Source organism: Lithobates pipiens, unplaced genomic scaffold (genome assembly GCF_037356315.1).
Source record: "Lithobates pipiens isolate NorthernLeopardFrog02 unplaced genomic scaffold, aLitPip1_a1.2 Scaffold_28, whole genome shotgun sequence".
Taxonomy (NCBI): Eukaryota; Metazoa; Chordata; class Amphibia; order Anura; family Ranidae; genus Lithobates; species Lithobates pipiens.
This window is the reverse complement of record NW_027507789.1, coordinates 19,367,885-19,388,937: the sequence shown is the minus strand read 5'-3', so window position 1 is coordinate 19,388,937 and position 21,053 is coordinate 19,367,885. Positions and strand designations below refer to the sequence as shown.

General features: G+C 41.3%; 1 protein-coding gene across 1 annotated transcript; it reads right to left on the bottom strand.

The window, feature by feature from the left end:
- Positions 1-2,712: 2,712 nt before the first annotated feature.
- Positions 2,713-20,280, bottom strand: LOC143935168 (uncharacterized). The gene is made up of 6 exons (XM_077458826.1): positions 20,134-20,280; positions 17,097-17,184; positions 15,992-16,020; positions 14,495-14,642; positions 12,950-13,120; positions 2,713-9,941 (listed from the first exon to the last, which is right to left on the bottom strand). Exons 2-6 carry the CDS (start codon positions 17,160-17,162, stop codon positions 9,225-9,227), a joined length of 1,131 nt encoding a protein of 376 aa, XP_077314952.1. The 5' UTR covers positions 17,163-17,184; positions 20,134-20,280; the 3' UTR covers positions 2,713-9,224.
- Positions 20,281-21,053: the final 773 nt, after the last annotated feature.

Below are 21,053 nucleotides of genomic sequence, written 5' to 3'. Positions count from 1 at the left end.
ATAAAACTGTCATATGGGTACAGTGTTGCATGACCATGCAGTTGCCATTCAAAGCGACAACACTGAAAAGTTAAAAATTGGCCTGGGCAGGAAGGGGGGGTGAATGTGCCCAATGGGCAGGGGGTTAAATAGTTACATAGTTAGTAAGGTTGAATAAAGATACCAATCCAACCTGAGGGAGTGTCTACAATTGTCCCTATCCATGTAAATTGCACACTCACATCAGTCCCTACCATCAGGGAGCCCGAGGTGTGGGGGGAGGTCAAGGTGCCTGGGGGAAGCCCACGCGGACACAGGGAGAACATGCCAACTCCAGGCAGGTGGTGTCGTGGTTGGGATTTGAACCATCGACCATTTTTACTGCTAGACAAGAGTGCTAACCACTGTGCCACCCTCTAAATGTATTCCATAAAGTGACACTAAACTCTGGTTTAAGTAAATTATATTGATGTATGTATTATGTACTTCTCCGTTTTTTTTTTTGTTTTTTTTTGCTTCCTGTTGAGGGTGGATGTGTTCGTTCTCCATGGGCCTACTGTGTGTAGTAACATAGCCCTCTCTTGCTCGCTCCTGAGATGTGTAGTGTGCAGAGAGCAATGCACATGACGGCAATGAACACGCACTGCTTGTTCCAACAGAAGTGAGGGAGAAAAGGAGAAGTTCTGGAGCTCAGAGGGTGTTAAAAGGAGGCAGAAAAACACAATAGTGGTTTTAATAATTTTTTTGTCATAAAACATTTATTTTTATTTTTTTATGAGTTTTACAAACCAAGTGTCACAATAATCAAGAACCAGAAATGTACTGGTCTGGCATGACAGTAAGGATTTCATGAAAAAATACAGGATCAATAAGTATTGAATATGTATAGATTCTTTTTTGAGAATAATATCATTTACTGGCCATAGAAGATATAAATCCACTTGGTGTGCACCAAATACCTTTGCAGATACAGTTATTAAAGTAATTGTAAAGTCTCTTAACGTGTTATACTTAGCTGCTCTGTGTAGTGGATTTGCACAGAGCAGCCCCGATCCTCCTATTCTCGGGTCGCTGTTTGGTGCTCCTGGCCCCTCCCTCCGGTTGAGTGTCCCCACAGCAAGCAGCTAGCCATGGGGACACCCAAGCTGAGTCACAGCTCTGTGTGTCCATTCAGAGACTGCTCTACGGCTCAGTCTACCCCTCTCTCTCCTTATTGGCTGACTGACTTTGATTTGTGAGCCAATGGTACCACTGCTGTCTCAGCCAATCAGAAGGGAGAGTCTCGGACGGCCGACACAATCATGGACATACATGGGGCTCAAATAACTATTAAAGGGGCTGTTGCGCACACAGAAGGTTTTTTTTATCCTAATGCATTAAGATAAAAAAAAACTCCTTTTAAAGTGAAACTTTACCCAGAACTTAATAAAAAAAAAAAAATGTTCTTTAGCAAGGAACATACATTCCACATTAATAATTATGCTACCAAAATTAGCATGTGCTGTAAATTGCCTCCAGCAATTTTCCTGTTTCTTCTTGCTGGAGGCTGCAATTTTGCTGAGCCCCTGAGCAGCAGCAAATCTTTAGCCTGTCAGCAGATCTGCCTCTACAAATTTTGGCTCAGTGCCTAAAAATAGAGGGCAACTGAGCAATACGCAGAGCAGGGCAAGACAGTGTATTACTGGAGTATAGGCAATTATTTTTAAATATGTTTTACATAGCTATACCTGCAAAAGAGGCCAGCCAGCAGTGATGTAGCAGAACTAAATTTTCTGACCAAAGTACCACTCTAAAAGCAGTGACATCACTGTGCAGAGAGCTGTGCGATAGCCCTGCCAAGTCCCAGCAGGCTCCACCCACTACAAGCTACCTGCAAAAAACTACAGGAAGGGGCGGAGACAAGACCAGTCACTCATTGCAAAGAGGCAGAGCAGCAGTGACCGGTCTTTATTACAGGAAGCTCTTGCACAGAGGCAAAGTTTCACATTGGATTACTGCACAGACCTGGAAGCGAATCAAGAATACACGACACTTGTATTTGGAAAATTGCTTATCCCATATGTCCGCTTTAACCACTTACCCAATACTGTGTGTGTGTGTCACCTATGATAACCGGCTATCACAATGTAAGCAACCTGTCATAAACAGCTTGCTTGATTTTATGATTGGCCCAAAGCAATCACATGCTACCTATACCTTGTGATTAGCTTAGCCAATCTCAGATCACAATCAAAAGCAAGCTGATCATGAATGGTTAACCCACTGTATAAGAAACAACGGTGTAAAAAAAGTGCTAATGTACATGGACACATAGGCTTTTATATAGTTGCGTATAGGAGCTTTGGCAAAAAAAAAATGCCAGAATCTTTTAAACTCAAGTTTAGGAGCTGATAGTGTATATAAAGCCTAAAGGTTAAAAATGTAAAACCTTTTAAAAATTGAATGGAAATTATTTTATTTTTTCATACTGTCATTAGTATCCCTGATCCCCATCACACCATTAATATAATGACACTGTACTGGTGACAGTATATTAAAAAATATATAAAAAAAATAAAAACCTAAATCATTTTTAATTTCTTGTCAAAAAAAATTGCAACAAATTACGTTTTAGGGCCTCAAGAAATTAGATCGGCCATCAATACATCAATTTGATCAATTTTCAAGTATGTATGTATGTGTATATATATATATATATATATATATATGTGTATATATATATATATATATATATATATATATATATATATATATATATATATATATATATATATAATATCATAGTTGCATAGTTACTGTGGTTGAAAAAAGTCCATCTACTTACACCAACCAATAAACTATAACTTTCACACAAACAACTTAACACTTTTTTGGAATTTTTTTTTAAAACCAAAGACATGCAGTAGAGTAAATTTTGACCTACATTTTAGGAATTTTATATATATATATACACACACACAATGTATGTTTTTTTTTATAACAAAGTAAATGTTTTTTTTTTTTTTTATGTTGGTTTTTTGTTTATAATAAAAAAATAAACCCAGTGGTAATCAAATACCACCAAAAGAAAGCTCTCTTTGTGTGTAAAAAAAAATACATATAAATTTCATTAGTGTACAATTTCTTTTTGGTTTTTTTGCATGACTGCGAGTTAAAGTAGTGCAGTGACAAATGGCAAAGTAACGAGGGGGGAATAAAACCTTCCAAAGGCTGAGTGGTTAAGAATATTGCACATTGAGACCAAAGTAAAGTATAATTGTGCTATAAATAGTTGATCCCATACTAAATATTTACAGATTTCTATTTCTACAATTCTTCCATACACCGTGAAAGAAATGCCGTTACAATAAGGTCCATATCAGCACTTTGAAGAGTCAACCATTTGGCTACCAGCGCCTTATTGGTGTTGACTGTGAACACAATGGATGCACCATGTGGGGTTGCTTTATAAAAACTGGAGAGTGCACCTCTGCATGGTAGCCAATCAGCTTCTTTTCCAATATTTTTTTTTAAACTGTACAAATATAAAACTGTACAATATAAAATAGAAAATACTGGGACTACATTAGTAATATATACCAGTGGTCGCTAAGGTACCGGAAATAATAGGATTTTTATAACAGCTTACCTGTAAAATACTTTTCTTTTGAGGTACATCACGGGACACAGAGACTCAGTAATTACTGATGGGTTATAGGGTATCACTAGGTGATTGGACACTGACACACCCTATACAGGAAGTTCAATCCCCCATACAACCCCTCCCCCTACTGGAGGTACCTCAGTTTTGTAGCAAAACAATATAAGTGTATTAGAAGAGGGGAAGGACCACTGTGTCCCGTGATGTACCTCAAAAGAAAAGGATTTTACAGGTACGCTGTTATAAAAATCCTATTTTCTTTCTGGTAAATCATGGGACACAGAGACTCAGTAATTACTGATGGGATGTCCCAGAGCAATGCTATCTGAGGGGAGGGGAACCACACAACATAGGGTGTAATCAGACCTGAGGACCTTGTACTGCTGCCTGCAGCACACTACGCCCAGGGGCAATATCCTCATGCCTTATCACATCCACCTGATAAAATTTGGTGAATGTATGAACTGATGACCAGGTTGCGGCCTTGCAGATTTTAGCCATGGAGGCCTGGTGATGCACTGCCCACGAAGCACTAATAGCCCTCGTGGAGTGCGCCTCGATCTGAAAAGGCAGAACTTTCTGCTTCAAACCATAAGCTTGAACAATTACTTGTCGAATCCACTTAGCACTGGTAGATTTCGACGTTGCCTGTCCTCAATTAGGACCTTCCGGCAATACAAACAAAACATCAGTTTTGTGACCCTGAGCAGTCGCTTCCAGATAGGCTTTGACTACTCTCACTACATCCAAAGAATGTAGTGACCTTTTTTCCGTAGAACACTGATCTGGAAAAAAAGGAAGGCAGAACAATATCTTGGTTTAGAAGAAAACCTGAAACCACCTTCGGTAGAAGCTAGGATGAGGGCGCAATACCACTCTATCCTTGTGCATGGTTAAATATGGCTCTTTACAGGAAAGAGCTGCTAATTCTGATACTCTTCTAGCAGAAGAAATGACTACCAGAAAAAAATTTACTTCCTTGTCAACAGGACCAAGGGAATTTGACGTATCGGTTCAAAAGGCTGTTTCCGTAAAACTGACAGAACCAAATTCAAGTCCCAGGGGTTTAGGGGCGCCTTAACCGGAGGATTAAGACGCGTTACCCCCTGTAAGAAGCTTCGGACAAAAGAATGCGAAGCAAGCCGACATCAAAACAATACTGACAAGGCTGAGACCTGGCCCTTGATGGTACTCCAGGCCAGCCCCATTTGCAAAAAGTCAAGGATTCTACCTATGACATATGTACTGGGATGCCAACCCTGGATTGACACCAAGAGGCAGACTCTATGATAAATCATTCTGGAAGCTGGCTTCCTTGCATTAACCAACGCAGAAATCACAGGGCCTGAAGCCCACCACTCTTTAAAACGTGTGTTTCAATAGCCAAACCATCAAATTTAGCATTTGTAAGGCAGGATGGAACACTGGACCTTGGGATAACAGGTCTGGACGTGATGGTAAGGTCCACGGGGAATCTACTGCCATCTTTACTATTTCTGCATACCAAGCTCTTCTGGGCTACCAGAAGTACTGACTTATTTTCCTGCCCGATCCTGCGAAGAAGTCGTGGCAGTAGCAGAATAGGAGGTAATGCATAAATCAACGAGAGCTGATGCCATGGAGTCACCGACACATCTGTCCCGGATGCAAGAGGATGCCTTGTTCTTGGTACAAAGTTGTTGATCTTGTTGTTAAACCTGAACGCAAAGAGATCTACATCCGGAATCCCCCACCTTTGGCATATGGCCAAGAAGATGCCGGGGGAAGAGACCATTACCCTGGGACTAACTTCCGGCAACTTAAGTAGTCCGCCTGCCAGTTCTCTACCCCCGGAATGAAGATTGCCAATGCACATGCTTTCCTGCCCAGATTAAGATCTGGTTCACTTCTCCCTGAGCTGCACGACTCCTGGTGCCTCCTGGGGGATTGATATAAGGCACTGCTGTGGCATTATCGGACTGGATCCTGGCAGGGCAAACCTGGAACCTGAGTGTCCAGGCCTTTAGGGCAAGATACGCTGCACGGATCTCCAGAATGTTGATGGGTAAGGACCTCTCAGTCTTGGACCATCTCCCTTGGACAGTCAACTGTTCCAGAACTGCTCCCCATCCCGAAAGACTGAAATGTGTTGTTACCACTCTTCAGGTAACTGATAAAAGGGATTTTCCTTTTTGCAGATTTTCGGGTATCAGCCACCAACTGAGGTTTCGATGCACTGCAGGAGACAGACGCATCAGAAAATCTAACGCCTGAACCTTCTTTTTCCAGGCAGACAGGATACTGTTTTGCAGCAGTCTCTAATGAAACTGAGCATAGGGAACTGCTTCGAATGAAGCCACCATCTTCCCCAGCAGCCTCATACAAAGGTGAATAGAAGGACCCTTCTTTGCCCTGACTACCTGAATCGGTTCCTTTAAGGCACTGATCTTTGACTGGGGTAAAAATACCCTCTTCTGGGCTGTATCTATGACCAGACCCAAATACTCTAGTCTTTTTACTGGCTTTAAAGAAGACTTCTCTAAGTTGAGGACCTAACCTAGGTACTCCAGGTAGTTGACTGTGGTGACCAAGTTTTGGTCCAAGCGGGCTCCCAACCGGTCTATCAAGAGCAGGTCATTTAGGTATGCTATTACTGTTATACCTTGGGCCCTTAATCTGGCCAGAGGAGGGGCCAATATTTTTGTAAACACCCGAGGCGTAGTAGCTAGCCCGAAAGGCAGAGCTACAAACTGAAAGTGGTGTTTTTCTACTTCGAAAAACAGGTACTTTTGATGAGCATGGAAAATAGGTACATGCAGGTACGCATCCTTGATGTCTATTGACACCAGAAGTTCTCCTCCTTGTAGGATGCAGACTACCGATGGGATCGATTCCATGCGAAAAGACCGTACGTTTAGATCCTTGAGATCTAGAATGGGCCTGACATCCCCATTAGGCTTTGGTACCGTGAAAAGGTTTGAATAAAACCACAATCCCTGCTCTTGCGCGGGAACTACCACGATAACTTTTTGCGACAATAGTCGCTCCAACGATAGAAAGAGAGACTTCTTTTTCTCTTGGTCTCTGGAAACATTTGATCAGAGGAAACGAGGAGAGGGGAATTCTCAAAACTCTAGTTTGTAACCTAGAGTTATTGTGGAGAGCCCCCATCTGTCCTGAAAATCCTCCTGCCAGAGCCTTGAGAACTGTAGCAGTCTTCCCCCCCACCTGAGTGAGCTGGGGCGCCCCTTCATAAAGAAGCTTTAGCGTTTTATAGACTTCCTCCCCCAGGACTTTTATTCCTGGGGTTGACTCTGAGATTTAGTTCTTGAGCCTGACGGAGGAGGCCGTCGTGATTGCCTGGAGGCTGATGCTCCTGGCACTGGAGAAAGAGCACATTAACTCCTCTTTTAACCTGCAAGAGGGTGCCTTTCCCACTAGAGATCTTTTGGATAATAATTGTCCAAATCCTCTCTGCACAGCCTTGCACCACGAAAGGGTGCTCAATCATTCAACCGTAAGATTCTATGCATATGCACCAACCCAAGCATAAAGCGAGAGGTCTGAATCTCTGATAGCATCAACAGCAAAACACAAAGCCGCTGGTAGGTTGGCCAACCCCCGGGCTTGCTGTTCAGGTAAAACCTTGAGGACCTGTTTAACATGGTCTCTCAAGTACTGACAAACTCCATTTGCTGCCCCTGCAGGTTGAACCTGCCAAGGAGAAAAAATCATTTTTTAACAGGAATTCCAATTTTTTATCAGTTGGATCCCTAAGCATCTGAGCGTTGTCAACAGAACAAGTCAGACTTTTATTGATATGGCGGCGTCAATAGCTGGTATACCACACATCTTAATACATTTTCCCTCCATAGGATAAAGTGTTGAAAACTCAGAATAATAAGCTTTTCCAGTAAAGCATACATTTAGTTAAAGGAGAAACCTATTCGAACTAGAAAAATTCTTAAGGAGTCTCCCTTACCTTATCCAGCTGCAGGGCTCTGTGTAACAGACCCAATCTTCACCTTTCATGGTGGGCTCCATTTAGAGAAAAAAACCTTCAGAGACTGAGGCCCCCTTTTGTATAGGGAGATCCACAGTTCTGGGCCTGTAAAGCACCCCGCCAGGGCTATGGCTGAAAAAACGAAATACTGGATCCCGGCTTCCAGCTCTCTAAAAAGAAAAGCGTTACAGGTAAAGCCTTGTTTCTTTAGACACGAGGCTCGGGTACCATCCAATTCAGCCTGGAAAAGACACTTTGAATGGATCCAGTTGCATGGCTTGCCCCAGTGTAGGATATTGCAGTGGAGCTCAGCACAGCACATTTTTACTTGTGACCAACACCTAAGACACTGACGAAAAACTGAGGTACCTCCAGTAGGGGGAGGGGTTATATGGGGGATTGAACTTCCTGTCTAGGGTCTGCCAGTGTCCAATCACCTAGTGATACCCTATAACCCATCAGTAATTACTGAGTCTCTGTGTCCCGTGATGTACGAGAAAGAAATGCTATTTTTTGGGTATGACCAGGATTCTTAAGAGTAGAGAAGACATCCTCCAAAGAGGAGCTGCATGACCGAGGGGGGTGGGGGGGGGGGGCCAGCGAGCCTCTCCCAAGGCACTATGAAGCTAGCCTGAGATCTAATGAGGCCGTTCCCATCAGGCGATCCAGGGGTCCCAGTTTTTTTGTTTCTTTTTCAAATAGGAAGCTTGTCCTGCAGAGTGGCATAGTCGTTAGTTTACCAAACATAATCCAGGACTTATTGTGCTTTGAGGTCAAAGGATAGCACCAGGGTTTTCCAAGATCTTGCAATTCGTTATACTGGTTGCCAATAAAATGAAACATATTAGGCGTTGGGTGGGTCTTGGGGCTCCCCCAACAGGGTTTCCGAGGAGTGCCTGTTGTGGGCACTTAGTCAAATTACTCCCCGTAAGGGAATAAGATTGTAGACTCGGATCCAGAATCTATGAACTTTTGGGCACTTCCACCAAACGTGATATGCCGTTCCCTCTTGGCCGCACCCTCAAACACAAGGGGGGAGCTCCCGACACCCATTGGACAATTCTAGCAGGGGCTAAGTACCATCGCATTAGTACTTTGTAGTTGACTTTTATTAGGGAGGTTGATTGATATTTGCAGCTCCTTGTGTCACTCTTTGAGATCCAAGACCTCCCCTATATTTTGTTTCCATTTTTTCCAAGCCAATGGGCTTCTAACATTTGCTTCTTCAGTTAAGTGTTGACAAAAAAATGGAAGCTGATTGCTTTCTGTGAAGAGCTCCAACAGAATTTTTCACTCTCCAGTTTTAGTAAACCAACCCCTGTAGGTCCCAGATGCCTGCCAGCCTATATTGTTGACTACTGCAACCCTTCAAGGCATGCTTGCCTTTGGATTTCCCAGTAAGTAATGACCGGACTTCATTATGTCAAGTCTCTATAACATGCAAGGTTCTTATGAACATGACAGCTTTGTAGACTACATCCCTATGTCCTTCCTCATCTTATTTTTTGTTTTTAACAGCTGAATGTCAAAAATGGATAAATGATGAACTGGTCACATTCATAATCCGTTGGCTTAATACGTTCAATTTATAATAGATGTCAGCATAAGCATGACAGGATGGCTTTAATTTTTCTGGTAGAAGGATCGTTCAGCAGGCCTGAACAATACCAGATTATTCTGGGTTACCTTGAATTTGGAAGATCCAAGGAGGTTTTTAACCTCATTCTGCAATTTATCCTTGTGTTCATTGGTGAATCTATTTATTATAGTCTCTCTACTCACAATCTCTTCATTAATATCATAAGTATGTATCGTTCTTCTTATGTCCTCGTTATAATGTAACAGATTACTTAGAGACTCTGTTTCCGCACAATTGCCATATCTCCAATCTTCTTGTTTGCCGGTTTTCTCAAACTTGGGAACAAATTTAGCAAGGTACATTTTTTTACATTTAGTACAAGGTGAAATCGGCTCGTATCTTTGAGTAGTAGTATCAAACTTGTAGGAATAACAGCACACGTTGTTGGGGAACTGAATTCCATGACCACTTTTTCCACATCTCACTTCGTATGAGATGACTTTGTCCCACACCAACAGGGTAGATATAGCAATCATTATCATTCTTGGCACTTTGCCTTTGTAGGCTATGGATGACCCGTAGGTATCGACACTGTCGGGATCATTAACACAGCTGTGAGAAATGACGGCAGCGGACAGTGCAAAATCTTTGGGTCTAAGTTGGTTTTTTTCATCATCGTAAAACTTAACCAAAAACTCCTGGTTCCTCCTCTCCAGTTCTTCCAAGATGGATTCTCTCTTTCCACGATAAATCTTGGTAATCTGAGAATTGGATGAAAAAACAAAAAGTAATGCAGGTTGATTATCATATCCAGTTCAAATGGTTAAAGCTCAACTATAGTTTTTCCAGAGGTCGCTGGTCAGAGCATCTCATACCAGTCGAAAAAAGTATGTTCTATCAAAAACCTCTTCCACAGCTATAAGTAACCAATTCTAATTCTAATTCCAATCTATTAACCTTACTCATGAGTATGAGGGTCCTAGTGGGTGGATTGCCATAGTGTGAAGTATTCCCCATTGAAAGAGGGTGCATAAAAGATTTATTTGTGCCATGATTTAGAGTGGACAGGAAAGCCAACTGCCTCAAATCTTTCATATTGAATAGCGTACTGTCCCTGTCAGCCATTTTCAACCAGGGTTCAGTGGAACCCCTGGGGTTCCTCCAGAGGTTTCTAAGGGTTCCTTGAGCTGTGGCTGATGAACCACCTTTTTGATGATGCCTACAGAGTCTGAGGTTCAGCATCACTTAGCAAAGCCAGCAGCATGACATCAAATATCTTTTTAGCTGTGAAAGTGGCATTCTGAGCATCACTTTAAGGGGGACATTCTTCCTATTGGCCACCAATATAAGGGTCATTGTTCCTATTGACCCCTGAAATTGGTTTTAGTAAGGGTTCTTCGAGACCTAAAATTATTTTTGGGGTTCCTCCAGGGTTAAAAGGTGTTAAATGTTAATAAATGTTAATAAATGACCTTCTGGATGTGATATGGGGGTGGTTGGCTGAGTGGTAGATGCCTTTTTGACACCCTAGGCGAAACCTCATTTTGCTGCCCCCCCCTTTGCCCTGCCCATGTATACCCCACCTTTTTAATGAAGCGCCCATCCAAAGCAGCCTCACCAGCGCTCATCAATGAATGTTTGCTTGCTTCCATTCATTCGGGAGTCGGGACCCAGGCAGTCCTCCCTAGCTGCAGCGCCTCTGACACTATAGGGTTGATTTACTAAAGGCAAATCCAATTTAAACTACAAGTGCACTTGGAAGTGCAGTCGCTGTAGATCTGAGGGGAAGATCTGAAATGGAGGAAAGCTCTGCTGATTTTATCATCCAATTATGTGCAAGCTAAAATGCTGTTTTTTTCTATTTTTCTTGCATGCCCTTCTCAGATCTACTGCGACTGCACTTCCAAGTGTACTTGTAGTGCAAAGCGGATTTGCCTTTAATAAATAACCCCCTATGTGCGAACGGAGTAGCGGCTGCCTGCTTATGCTGGGAGAAGAGAATAGGAACACCAGTGTCCGGGCGCCCTAGGTGGCTGCCTAGTTTGCCTTGTGGTAGCACCGGTCCTGATTGTATTAGTAGGGAAAATGAAGCTGCACTAACAGTGATAACTAAATGAAAACAGCGATATTGCATATAGGTCCCCCGAGATGACGTCCTTTGTATGACGGAACGTGTAGGGAGTACGACGTCCTGACGTCACCGCCATGGTCTCGCTCCATATTGCACGGGCGAACTGATTCTTTTGAGCTGGCCGGCCATATTTTTAATGCTTTTTAGCTTCATATTATCTATTTCGCCTTATTAAAACTCAGATTTTACCGATGTGGGCCTTCCTTTGAATTTTTTTCTATGGCCACGGAGTGCTAATTGTTCCATACATCCTGTTCACTCCTGCCATTGAGCGCCATCACGAGCTGCGCAGAGGGAGATCTGGTCAGTGAAAACCTTACCCTAAGAGTGGACGGACCTCTGAGGATTACAGACCGGGGGAAATACATCCTACCCCACTTCCCATGTGGTGAGGTGATAAGCTGTTTCTGATTGGGAATCCAGTAAGTCTAATTCATATAGGTGGTGGATACACAGTGTGGTGAAGCATTGAGGATTCGGCACTGGATGTCTTTCTTGCGGTTGTCTCACTTTCTACGGATTGGATTTTTTATTTTTATTTCACATTTTTATTTTATTTTTTATTCTTCACATGTTTATTCATGAACTTTAGTTGGACTTGGATTTGTGCACTTTGCGGTATTTTTGTGTTTCCTTTAGGCTGGGTTCACACTGCTGCGGTGACGAGATTGGATGTGATTCGCACCGCACTGCAGTGCAAATCACATCCGATCTCTGTGCGATGCGAGTTCAGCCATACAGATAGTATGGCTGAATTCGCATCGCATCCGGCCCAAACTGGCACAGGACCCTTTTTTTGGTCCGCAGCAGATCGGATCGCATGGGTGTTCACACCATGCGATCCGATTCCTGTCCGAGTTTGCAGATCACACTGCATTATGCGAACTGATCTGGGGGTGTCATTAACTTTTCACTGACACTCCCAGCAGTTCGCATAGGGCAGTGTGAACTGCCGCCGGGAGGCATGCGATGAGGGAATCCGCAGTAGATTTGCAGCGTTCCCGCATCGCAGCAGTGTGAACCCAGCCTTACACATAATTTTTGCGTGCTATCAATGTGGGTATTGGAAATATTTACTATATATTTTTGATATATATATATATATATATATATATATGTATATGTATGTATATGTATATATATATATATATATATATATATATATATATATATATATATATATTGTAAGTGGTTGTAATATCACTGTTTTCATTTCGTTTTATCACTGTTTTAGCGCAGCTTCATTTTTCCCCGATGTATCGATAGTGTTGTATACCACTTTAAGTTGCTGCTTTGTTTCTTTAATAATTAACCTTTTTATAGCGCGGTTTTCTTTCTAGCTACTGATCGTATTAGTACTTTGTAGTTCGCTTTTATTAGGGAGGTGCTTATGATTGCAGGTCCTTGCAGCAGTCTATGTCACTTTACGGGGTCCAAGACCTCCCCTGGGGAGTGGTAAAATGCATAGTTACCTAGCACAAGTTCCTAACATCGCATACATTTCTTGCTTGCCGCACAATTCTCTTAAATCGGCCCTATTGGGCCTTGTTGATACGTTATTTAATAATTATAGTTTGTGTTTTTTAGGAAAAATACTCTGATAAACATGAGATTGGGGGGGAGGAAACGGATACTTACATATTCCAAGAGGATGGAGTATGGCGTCTGAGATGGCAAATGGGTTTTGTATTCTGCTAAAGGCTTTTCAAACACTTTTTCTATGCATTCCCATTCCCTGGCACAAACAAATTCCTCTGGTTTAACTTGTGGGTCATTTATGTATCCAAAAAAGAAGATGGCATGATACACCTAGAGGGAACCAAAATATAACATCAGCAAATGGTTGGAAAAATTGAACATTAAAGTACAGATAAAACTGTCTTAACTAAAAGCTCCTCAAGCAAATGTGAGGGGTGGGGGGGGGGGCTTGGGTGGGTGTTTTGTTTGGGGTTGGGGTTTTGGGACTTTGCAGGTTCTGTGCGGCCACCTTGCAGACACCTGCATGAAGCCTTAAATTGAATGCCCAGCCAAAACCCTTTTTTCCTACCTTGGACAGAATAGGGAAAGTTTTGATGGGGAATGTTGTGTTTACTTCTATTCTAGGCTCCTTTAGAGATTTTCCCCTCATTTCCTGTCCTGCTGACATTTTTCCAAAAGTGAAAAAGGCCCATTGGTGAGTAGCGAGCCGAACACCATGTGCACCTTTGTAATGACTTGTGGATTCTTACGGTGAAGCATTCAGTCCCATATTGCTGCACACCTAGTCTTCCAGAATATAGTATTTAGAGGGGGGGAGAAACTGCTGAGCTTGTGTCCTGTGCCACCAGTCCAGGCTTACTCTGCCACCTCACTCCAAGTCACAAAGGGGTCCCACCAAAGTGAAAACCTCATGTGTGCACTTTTATTAAAGTGGTTTGACCTACACTTTGACCACTTTGACCTACAGGTAAGCCTAGATTAAGGCTTACCTGTAGGTCCAAGAAATATCTCCTAAACCTATATGGTTTAGGAGATATTTGCCCGAAAACGGGCACCGCTGTCTACGGCGCGCAGGCGCACTGAGCACGGCATTTCCAAGAATGGAGCTGCCGCGCGTGTCGACTCCCGTGCGCATGCGCGGGAGTGACGTCATTGCGGCTTCGCCGAATGACAGCGGCAGAGCTGCAAGACGCCACCAACAAGATGGATGCGGCGGACTACAGGGGACAGCGGCGACTTCGCTGGCTCCTGTGTCAGGTAAGTGACACATAATGGAGTAGTATGCGATGCATAGTAGTCCATTATGCTTTGCCTTTGCAGGGAATGAAAGAGGAAGTAAACTCATCAGGGTTTACTTCCTCTTTAATTCCTTTAACTGTTCTGTACCATGCAGCTCAACTGTTCGGTCAGTACCATGTACCATGATGAGGCAGTACAGCCAGCCCTCCTGTACTGGGCCCCATCAGTTCAAAAAGGGGGGCCCTTTGCACCTGCTCAGGAGGGCCGGATGTACTGTCTTATTGCAGATACCGACCCTCTATTGCCCCTCTATTGCAGTAAATTGTTGTTTTATGTGAAGAATACAAACTGTCCCCCCCCCCCTTCTTCTTTTTTTTTTTCACCAGAATTCAGCGTCACCTGTGCTTACCACACACATTCCTGTGGTAGGAAAATTAAACCCCCCCACAATAGCAATGCACTTACCCTTTGCATATACAGAAAGGCGTCCTCGCCGGTAGCACGTGTTTCCACCAGGAGATTTTGGAAGACTTCTAGGAAAGTTGCTCCACTAGCTCTGATAGTTTGTTTCAAGTACTCTTTATCCTTACTTTTTTTGGTCTTTTTATTTTGCCTACAAAAAAGGAATGAAAAGGCGCTAGGTTTACCAACATGTTATTTATATAATTATACACAGTCTATTTTTCTATTTCTATACAGACATATATTATATATTTTATATTAAAATGACATTATATATATATATATATATATATATATATATATATATATTATAGTCATTTCATTGCATGACCATTAACCACTTCAATACAGGGCACTTTCGCCCCCTTCCTTCCCAGCCCAATTTTAGCGCTTTCAATGACAATTGCGTGGTGATGCTACACTGTACCCAAATGAAATTTTTATCATTTTGTTCGTACAAATAGAGCTTTATTTTGGTGGTATTTATTCACGACTCCGTTTTTTATTTTTTGCGATATAAGCGCAAAAAAAGCGGAAATTTGGAAAAAAAAACAATATTTTCTTTTTTCTATTTTAAAAGAAATCCAATAAAATAAAATTTTGTCATAAATTTAAGCCAAAATGTATTCTGCTACATGTTTTTGGTAAAAAAAATTCAGTTAAGTGTATAATAATTGGTTTGTGTGATCACGGACATATGTACGCAAATGATCATGTACATATGTGTGAAGGTGATCACGTACATATGTGTGCAGATAATCATTGGGACATGTGATTTTAGTGGGACATATGTGGGGGACATGTTTTTATTATTAGGGACATGTATGTTTTGGGGACATGTGTGTTTTGGGGACATATGTGGGGACTGTGTTTATACTGTGTGGTGTGTTGTGTGTTTACACTAGACTGGTGATCAGTGAGTAAAAAGCTGTAAAAAGCAGCTCATACTTACTGAACAACGGCTGCAGCGATCTGCTCTCCTCTCCTCAGCGATGACTTCTGCGTGAGGAGAGGAGGAGCCGATTGCCTAGCAACCGGCTGTTTGTTTACATCACATGACGGCCGTGATTGGACACGGCCGTCATGTGATCAGGAGGGCCGATCACAGAGCCCTCCTGCCGATCTGAGATGCTCCGTGTCCGGGTGACACGAGCACATCGGGATCGCGCCGCTGCGCGGGCACGCGCGCGCGCGCGATCCCGCTTCTTCTGAAGGACGTTCCTGAACGTCCTATCAGAAGTAGACGGCTCCCACCCGGCCGTATATGTGCATTGGCTGGGTGGGAAGTGGTTAAAGGTGTGTGTGTGTGTGTGTGCCTCAAGCCCACCGACTTGTGACATTAGCAAATCAACACATGCTATTGTCTTCCTGCTTCTCCTCCCAGCCAATCAAGACAAGAAGCAGGTCTTAAGACCGGATTGGCCAGGAGAAGAAGCTCTTAATCAGGTAGAGGTGAAAACAAATATGGCAAACTATAAAAAAAAAAAAAAAAAAAATTACCTTGGTTCCCTCGCCTCTTCCATGTTTTCCTATGGGAAAGAAAAAAACAAAATACTTATGAATAGCTGGTATGATGGTAAAAAGACAAACAGACAAACTCAGTAACAGTAACAGACAAACTCAGCTTTTGAAATTGCTAATTGCTTGGCTGTCTCTGGCTTTAGTACTCTCCATTAGCCATGTGCAATTTTTATATATATATATATATATATGTGTGTGTATATATGTGTGTGTGTGTGTGTGTGTGTGTGTGTGTGTGTGTATGTATATATGTGTGTGTGTATATATATATATATATATATATATATATAATTATTTTTTTAATTTTTTTTGTTTTGTCAAATATTCGTTCATTCGGAAACACCCAAATGAACGAAAGACCATTTGACAATTTTTTTTCGAAAACAAATTTTCTTAAAAGAATGAAATTTTGAAAATCAAAAAAAAAAAAAAAAATCAGAAATTTTTTGAAAATATGAACGAAAATCAGAACAAAAAACATTTGGAAAATTTCATCTTTTCATATTTTCTATTATAATTAAATTAACCATTTATTATAGGTTTATTATTTATTTATAATTCATAATTATAATAAAAACTATAAAAATAGTTATAAACAAACAATTACATTTATAGGTTTTGGAATTTCCTTTCAAAAGTGGCTGTTGTGTGATAATATGAATTATCCGAAAATAACGAATGCCGCATTTGAACGTAACGTAACAAATACGAATGCATGTGAAACTACAAATTATTTTAATGACGAATACCGCATCTATACGAATAGAATCCAGTTTTGAATTCTCAAAATAACGAATGCCGATCATAACGAATGTTCCAATAAATGAGAAAAATCCCAGAATAAAACAAAAAAAATGAATTCGGCAGTGCACATGTCTACTCTCCATGGCAGTGACCTGTATAGAGAAAGTAAGGTGAAAATTCCTGATCTGCACCCCCACTTCACATGAGTGGGCAGAAAGTATTGAAGCAAGAGACAGCCAGGCAAATAACATTTTCAGGAGTTCGAACCTGGGCCGAAAGCATGTATTTTCTGAAAAAGGGCTAGATTTCTGGACATTATGTGCAAAGTACTTTTACCTACCTGCTCCTGTGAAGAGTTGTAATCATTTGTCTCCATGGGCTCTGGTTCTCTGTTATTTCCGTCCATTGCAATTTTCTGGTAAGTATTCCTGATTTCAAAGAAAAAAAAAAATGATTTATTGTATATGATCTTTAAGGACTAAATGCAAGCAGTGTAAGAACCTGAATATGATTGGTAACAGGCTTTTGCAGTCCACCGTACAGGAGAGCTCAGACCGGGAGACGTGCCCAGCTCCTGCTGTGATTGGCTCCCGTTGTGTCCAATCAGCAGGTCTGGCGGACACTATGTCCGCCAGGACCCACTGATCCTCCGTACGTTCAGGAGAGAAGCAGAACCGCGGTCTACCTATGTAAACAAGGCAGATCGCCGTTCTGTCAGTAGAGAAGGTGTTAATCCTGTGTTTCTGCAAAGCAGGAACACGGATCTCTGCCTTCCCATAGTACAAGCACCTACCCCTACAGTAACCCCGCACATTTTAGGCACACATTTAACCCTTTGATTGCCCCTGATAACCCCTTCCCAGCCAGTATCATTAGTACAGTGACGGTGCATATTTTTAGCACAAAAAAGTATCAGTGTCTGATTTGTCCATCGCAGTCCTGCTATAAGTCGCTGGTCGTCACCGTTACTAGTAAAAAAAAAATTCATATAATAATAATAAAAATAAAATTATTAACATTAATAAAAATTCCATAAAATATATCCCATATATTGTAGACGCTATAACTTTATAACTCAATATATGCTTATATTTATTTATAAAAAATTTTTTACCAAAAATATGTAGCAAAATGCATATTGGACTAAATTGATGAATAAATTAGATTATTATTGTTTTTTTTTTTTTTTATATTTTTTTTTTTATGGTCTGTCTTTTTGTTTATAGTGCAAAAATAAAAACAGCAGAGGTGATCAAATACCACCAAAAGAAAGCTTTATTTGTGGGAAAAGGACATACATTTTATTTGGGTACAACGTCGCACGACCGTGCAATTGTCAGTTAAAGTAACGCAGTGCCTTATCGTAAAAAAGGGACCGGTCATGAACAGGGGTAAACCTTTCAGAGCTGAAGAGGATAGGTAGTACAAAGACCTCTTCACAAGCTCCTCCTTTTTTTTTTTTTCTTTCAGCCGGCTGGGCCAAATGAGAAAAAACCCCAGCAGATTAAAATCTAATGCCCTTTGTTAGCTTGTCCCCTTGTCTACCAAGGTTTGTATATACATGTCCTGGTATTCCTTGGGTTAAGGCCGGCTTGGTATTAAGTTTAGAGCGGCCAAAGGGCTTTCAGGTAAAGCTAATCCAGGTGACTCTAGAGCCACCCGATCCCTTTTACACATGTGGCCCATGGGCAGCAGAAAGAAGAGGAAGCTGGACATGAGGGGCAGCATATGGAGGAACCGATCCCCCTCCATTTTCCTCCTGCAGCTGCTGAAAGCCTGCGAGAAAGAGGAGGAGGAGAAGCTGGCTTTCAGTAGCTGCAGGAGGAAAATGAAAAAGATTGGTTACTTTATACGCTATAGTTGCGGCCAATGACAATAGAGGTGATCAGGGAAAGTCCTCAATCATCTCTATGGTTTAGAATCATTCTAAATGTAAACAGACTTTTATTTTTTATTTTTTTTTGGCATGAGATCAATGTGTTTTTTTTTGTTTTGTTTTTTATTTTAAATTTTTTTGCTCTCCTACTTTTCAAGGGTGAAGGAAAGATCTGGGGTCTTATATACCCCAGATGTCACCATAAAGAGGACCTGTCATGCTTTTATTGCTATCACAAGGGTTGTTTTACATTTCTATTGACAGCAATAAAAGTGATTAAAAAAAAGAAAATAAGGTAAAGTGTGTAAAATAAATAAATAAATAATAATAAAAAAAGTTTTTATTTATTTTTGTAAATGCCCCGTGCTCACGAGCAGAGACGAACGCATACAAAAGTTGAGCACACATATGTAAAACGCGATTGCACCACACATTTACACGTTACAGCGTTACAGCGAAAAGCAATAATTCTAACTTTAGACCTCATTAAACTGGCAACTTTAACAACAAAAAAAATAAATGTAAGCGTCGCCTATGGAGAGTATTGTAGCTTGTAGCCATTCTACGAGCGCGCTCAATTATAAAGCATGACATGTAGGGTATCTATTTACGTAGCTCATCACATAATTGGGTTATATGCCCTGTACACACGGTCGGACATTCCGACGAAAAAATCTGTTTGATTTTTTCCGACAGATTTTGGCCCAAACTTGTCTTGCATACACACGGTCACACAAATTTGTTCGGAAAATCCGATCGTTCAGAACGCGGTGACGTAAAACACGTACGACGGGACTATAAAAAGGGCAGTAGCCAATAGCTTTATGTCTCGTAATTTATTCTGAGCATGCGTGGCACTTTGTCCGTCTGAATTGTCTGCACACGTTTGGAATTTAAACGATTGGATTTTGTTGTGGGAAAATTTTAGATCCTGCTCTCAAATTTTGTGTCGGAAATTCAGACGGAAAAAGTCAGATGGAGCCCACACACGATCGGATTTCCCAACAAGATCCAATCGCGCATTTTCCATCGGAAAGTCCGACCGTGTGTACAGGGCATTAGTGTTTTTTTTCTGTTAAAATTCATTAAACTGTAATTTATTTATTTTTTTTGCTGCATTTGAAAAACCGCTGCACAAATACTGTGTGACTTAAAATAAAATGCAAAATTGCAGCGACCACCATTTTCTTCTCTAGTTTCTCTGCTAAAAATATATATGTTTGGGGGTTCTAAGTAATTTTCTAGCAAAAGAATACAGATTTTTACACATAGAGAAATAAAAAAAAGTTAAAGTTACTTTTCTGAGCATGCAAAAGAAGACAAAATGGCTGGTAAGTACAATCAGGAAGAAAATAATTCTTCAAAACCTACGACTTTTTCTACTGTCAGAAGCAGAAAACCAAATTCATTGGTAATTAAAATGTCCCCCTACTTACTAAAGAGATCGACTTCTTTGCTCGTGTTATTCAGAATCTAGCAATGATAAATATGAGAACCCTACCTTCAGGCGGACAGTCCTTAATCGATGGTCTTGATTTTTTTTTCTGCACAGTTCTACCCGTCTTCAGACCAGATAAACTCTCCGGTCTTACTAACACTAGGAAATGGAAACTGAACTGTAAAAAGGAGGAGACAGCTTTGAAACAGGAAGGGCAAGCAGAATGTGATTCACATTCCATCCTCATAAACGTCATAGCGTACAGTTCAAGTTCAATATCCCTGATTGTTGTCTGAGCAAGTTTCATAACAGTAACCTGTATATATACCTGCCTTTCTCAACCTTTTTATCTGCGGCGGAACCCATAAAAAAAAAAAATTCAGATCTCAGGGAAATCCCCCAAGTTACATAGTAGGTGAGGTTGAAAAAAGACACAAGTCCATCAAGTCCAACCTATGTCAGTATTACATTTTATATTCCTGTATGTTGTGGTTGTTAGCCTAATTATTTTTTTGTTAACTTAGTTATCAATTTGTGGCAGGTCTACAATACCAAAGAAGCTTCTGTAACCCTCAGTAGCCCATTACACCCTTATAAAGCACCTACACCTTAAAACCCACTGTAAACACACCTTCCCCGTTCGACTCCAGTGCATTTCGCCAAAATAGGAAAAAAATGGTGTATATCGCGCTGACATATGTAGCACTACCCCCGAAGGAGCTGCTGGTTAGATTTGGGCTTACCGTTACCTTCTGTGCTCCTCGTTTCACGTCTAGGGGTGTCCCGTGGTAAATGGCCCAGTAACTCGAGAGACCGACAACAGATCCACTTGAATGGATTTTACTTGCAAAACGTAGTCAATGAACGATCTCTTAGATTGGGATCAGAGTGTTGGAAAGGAAGTTCAGGAACTCTTAGCCATTGTACACACGGTCAGACATTCTGATGGACAATGTCCAATAGGACCGCGTTGTCGGATAATC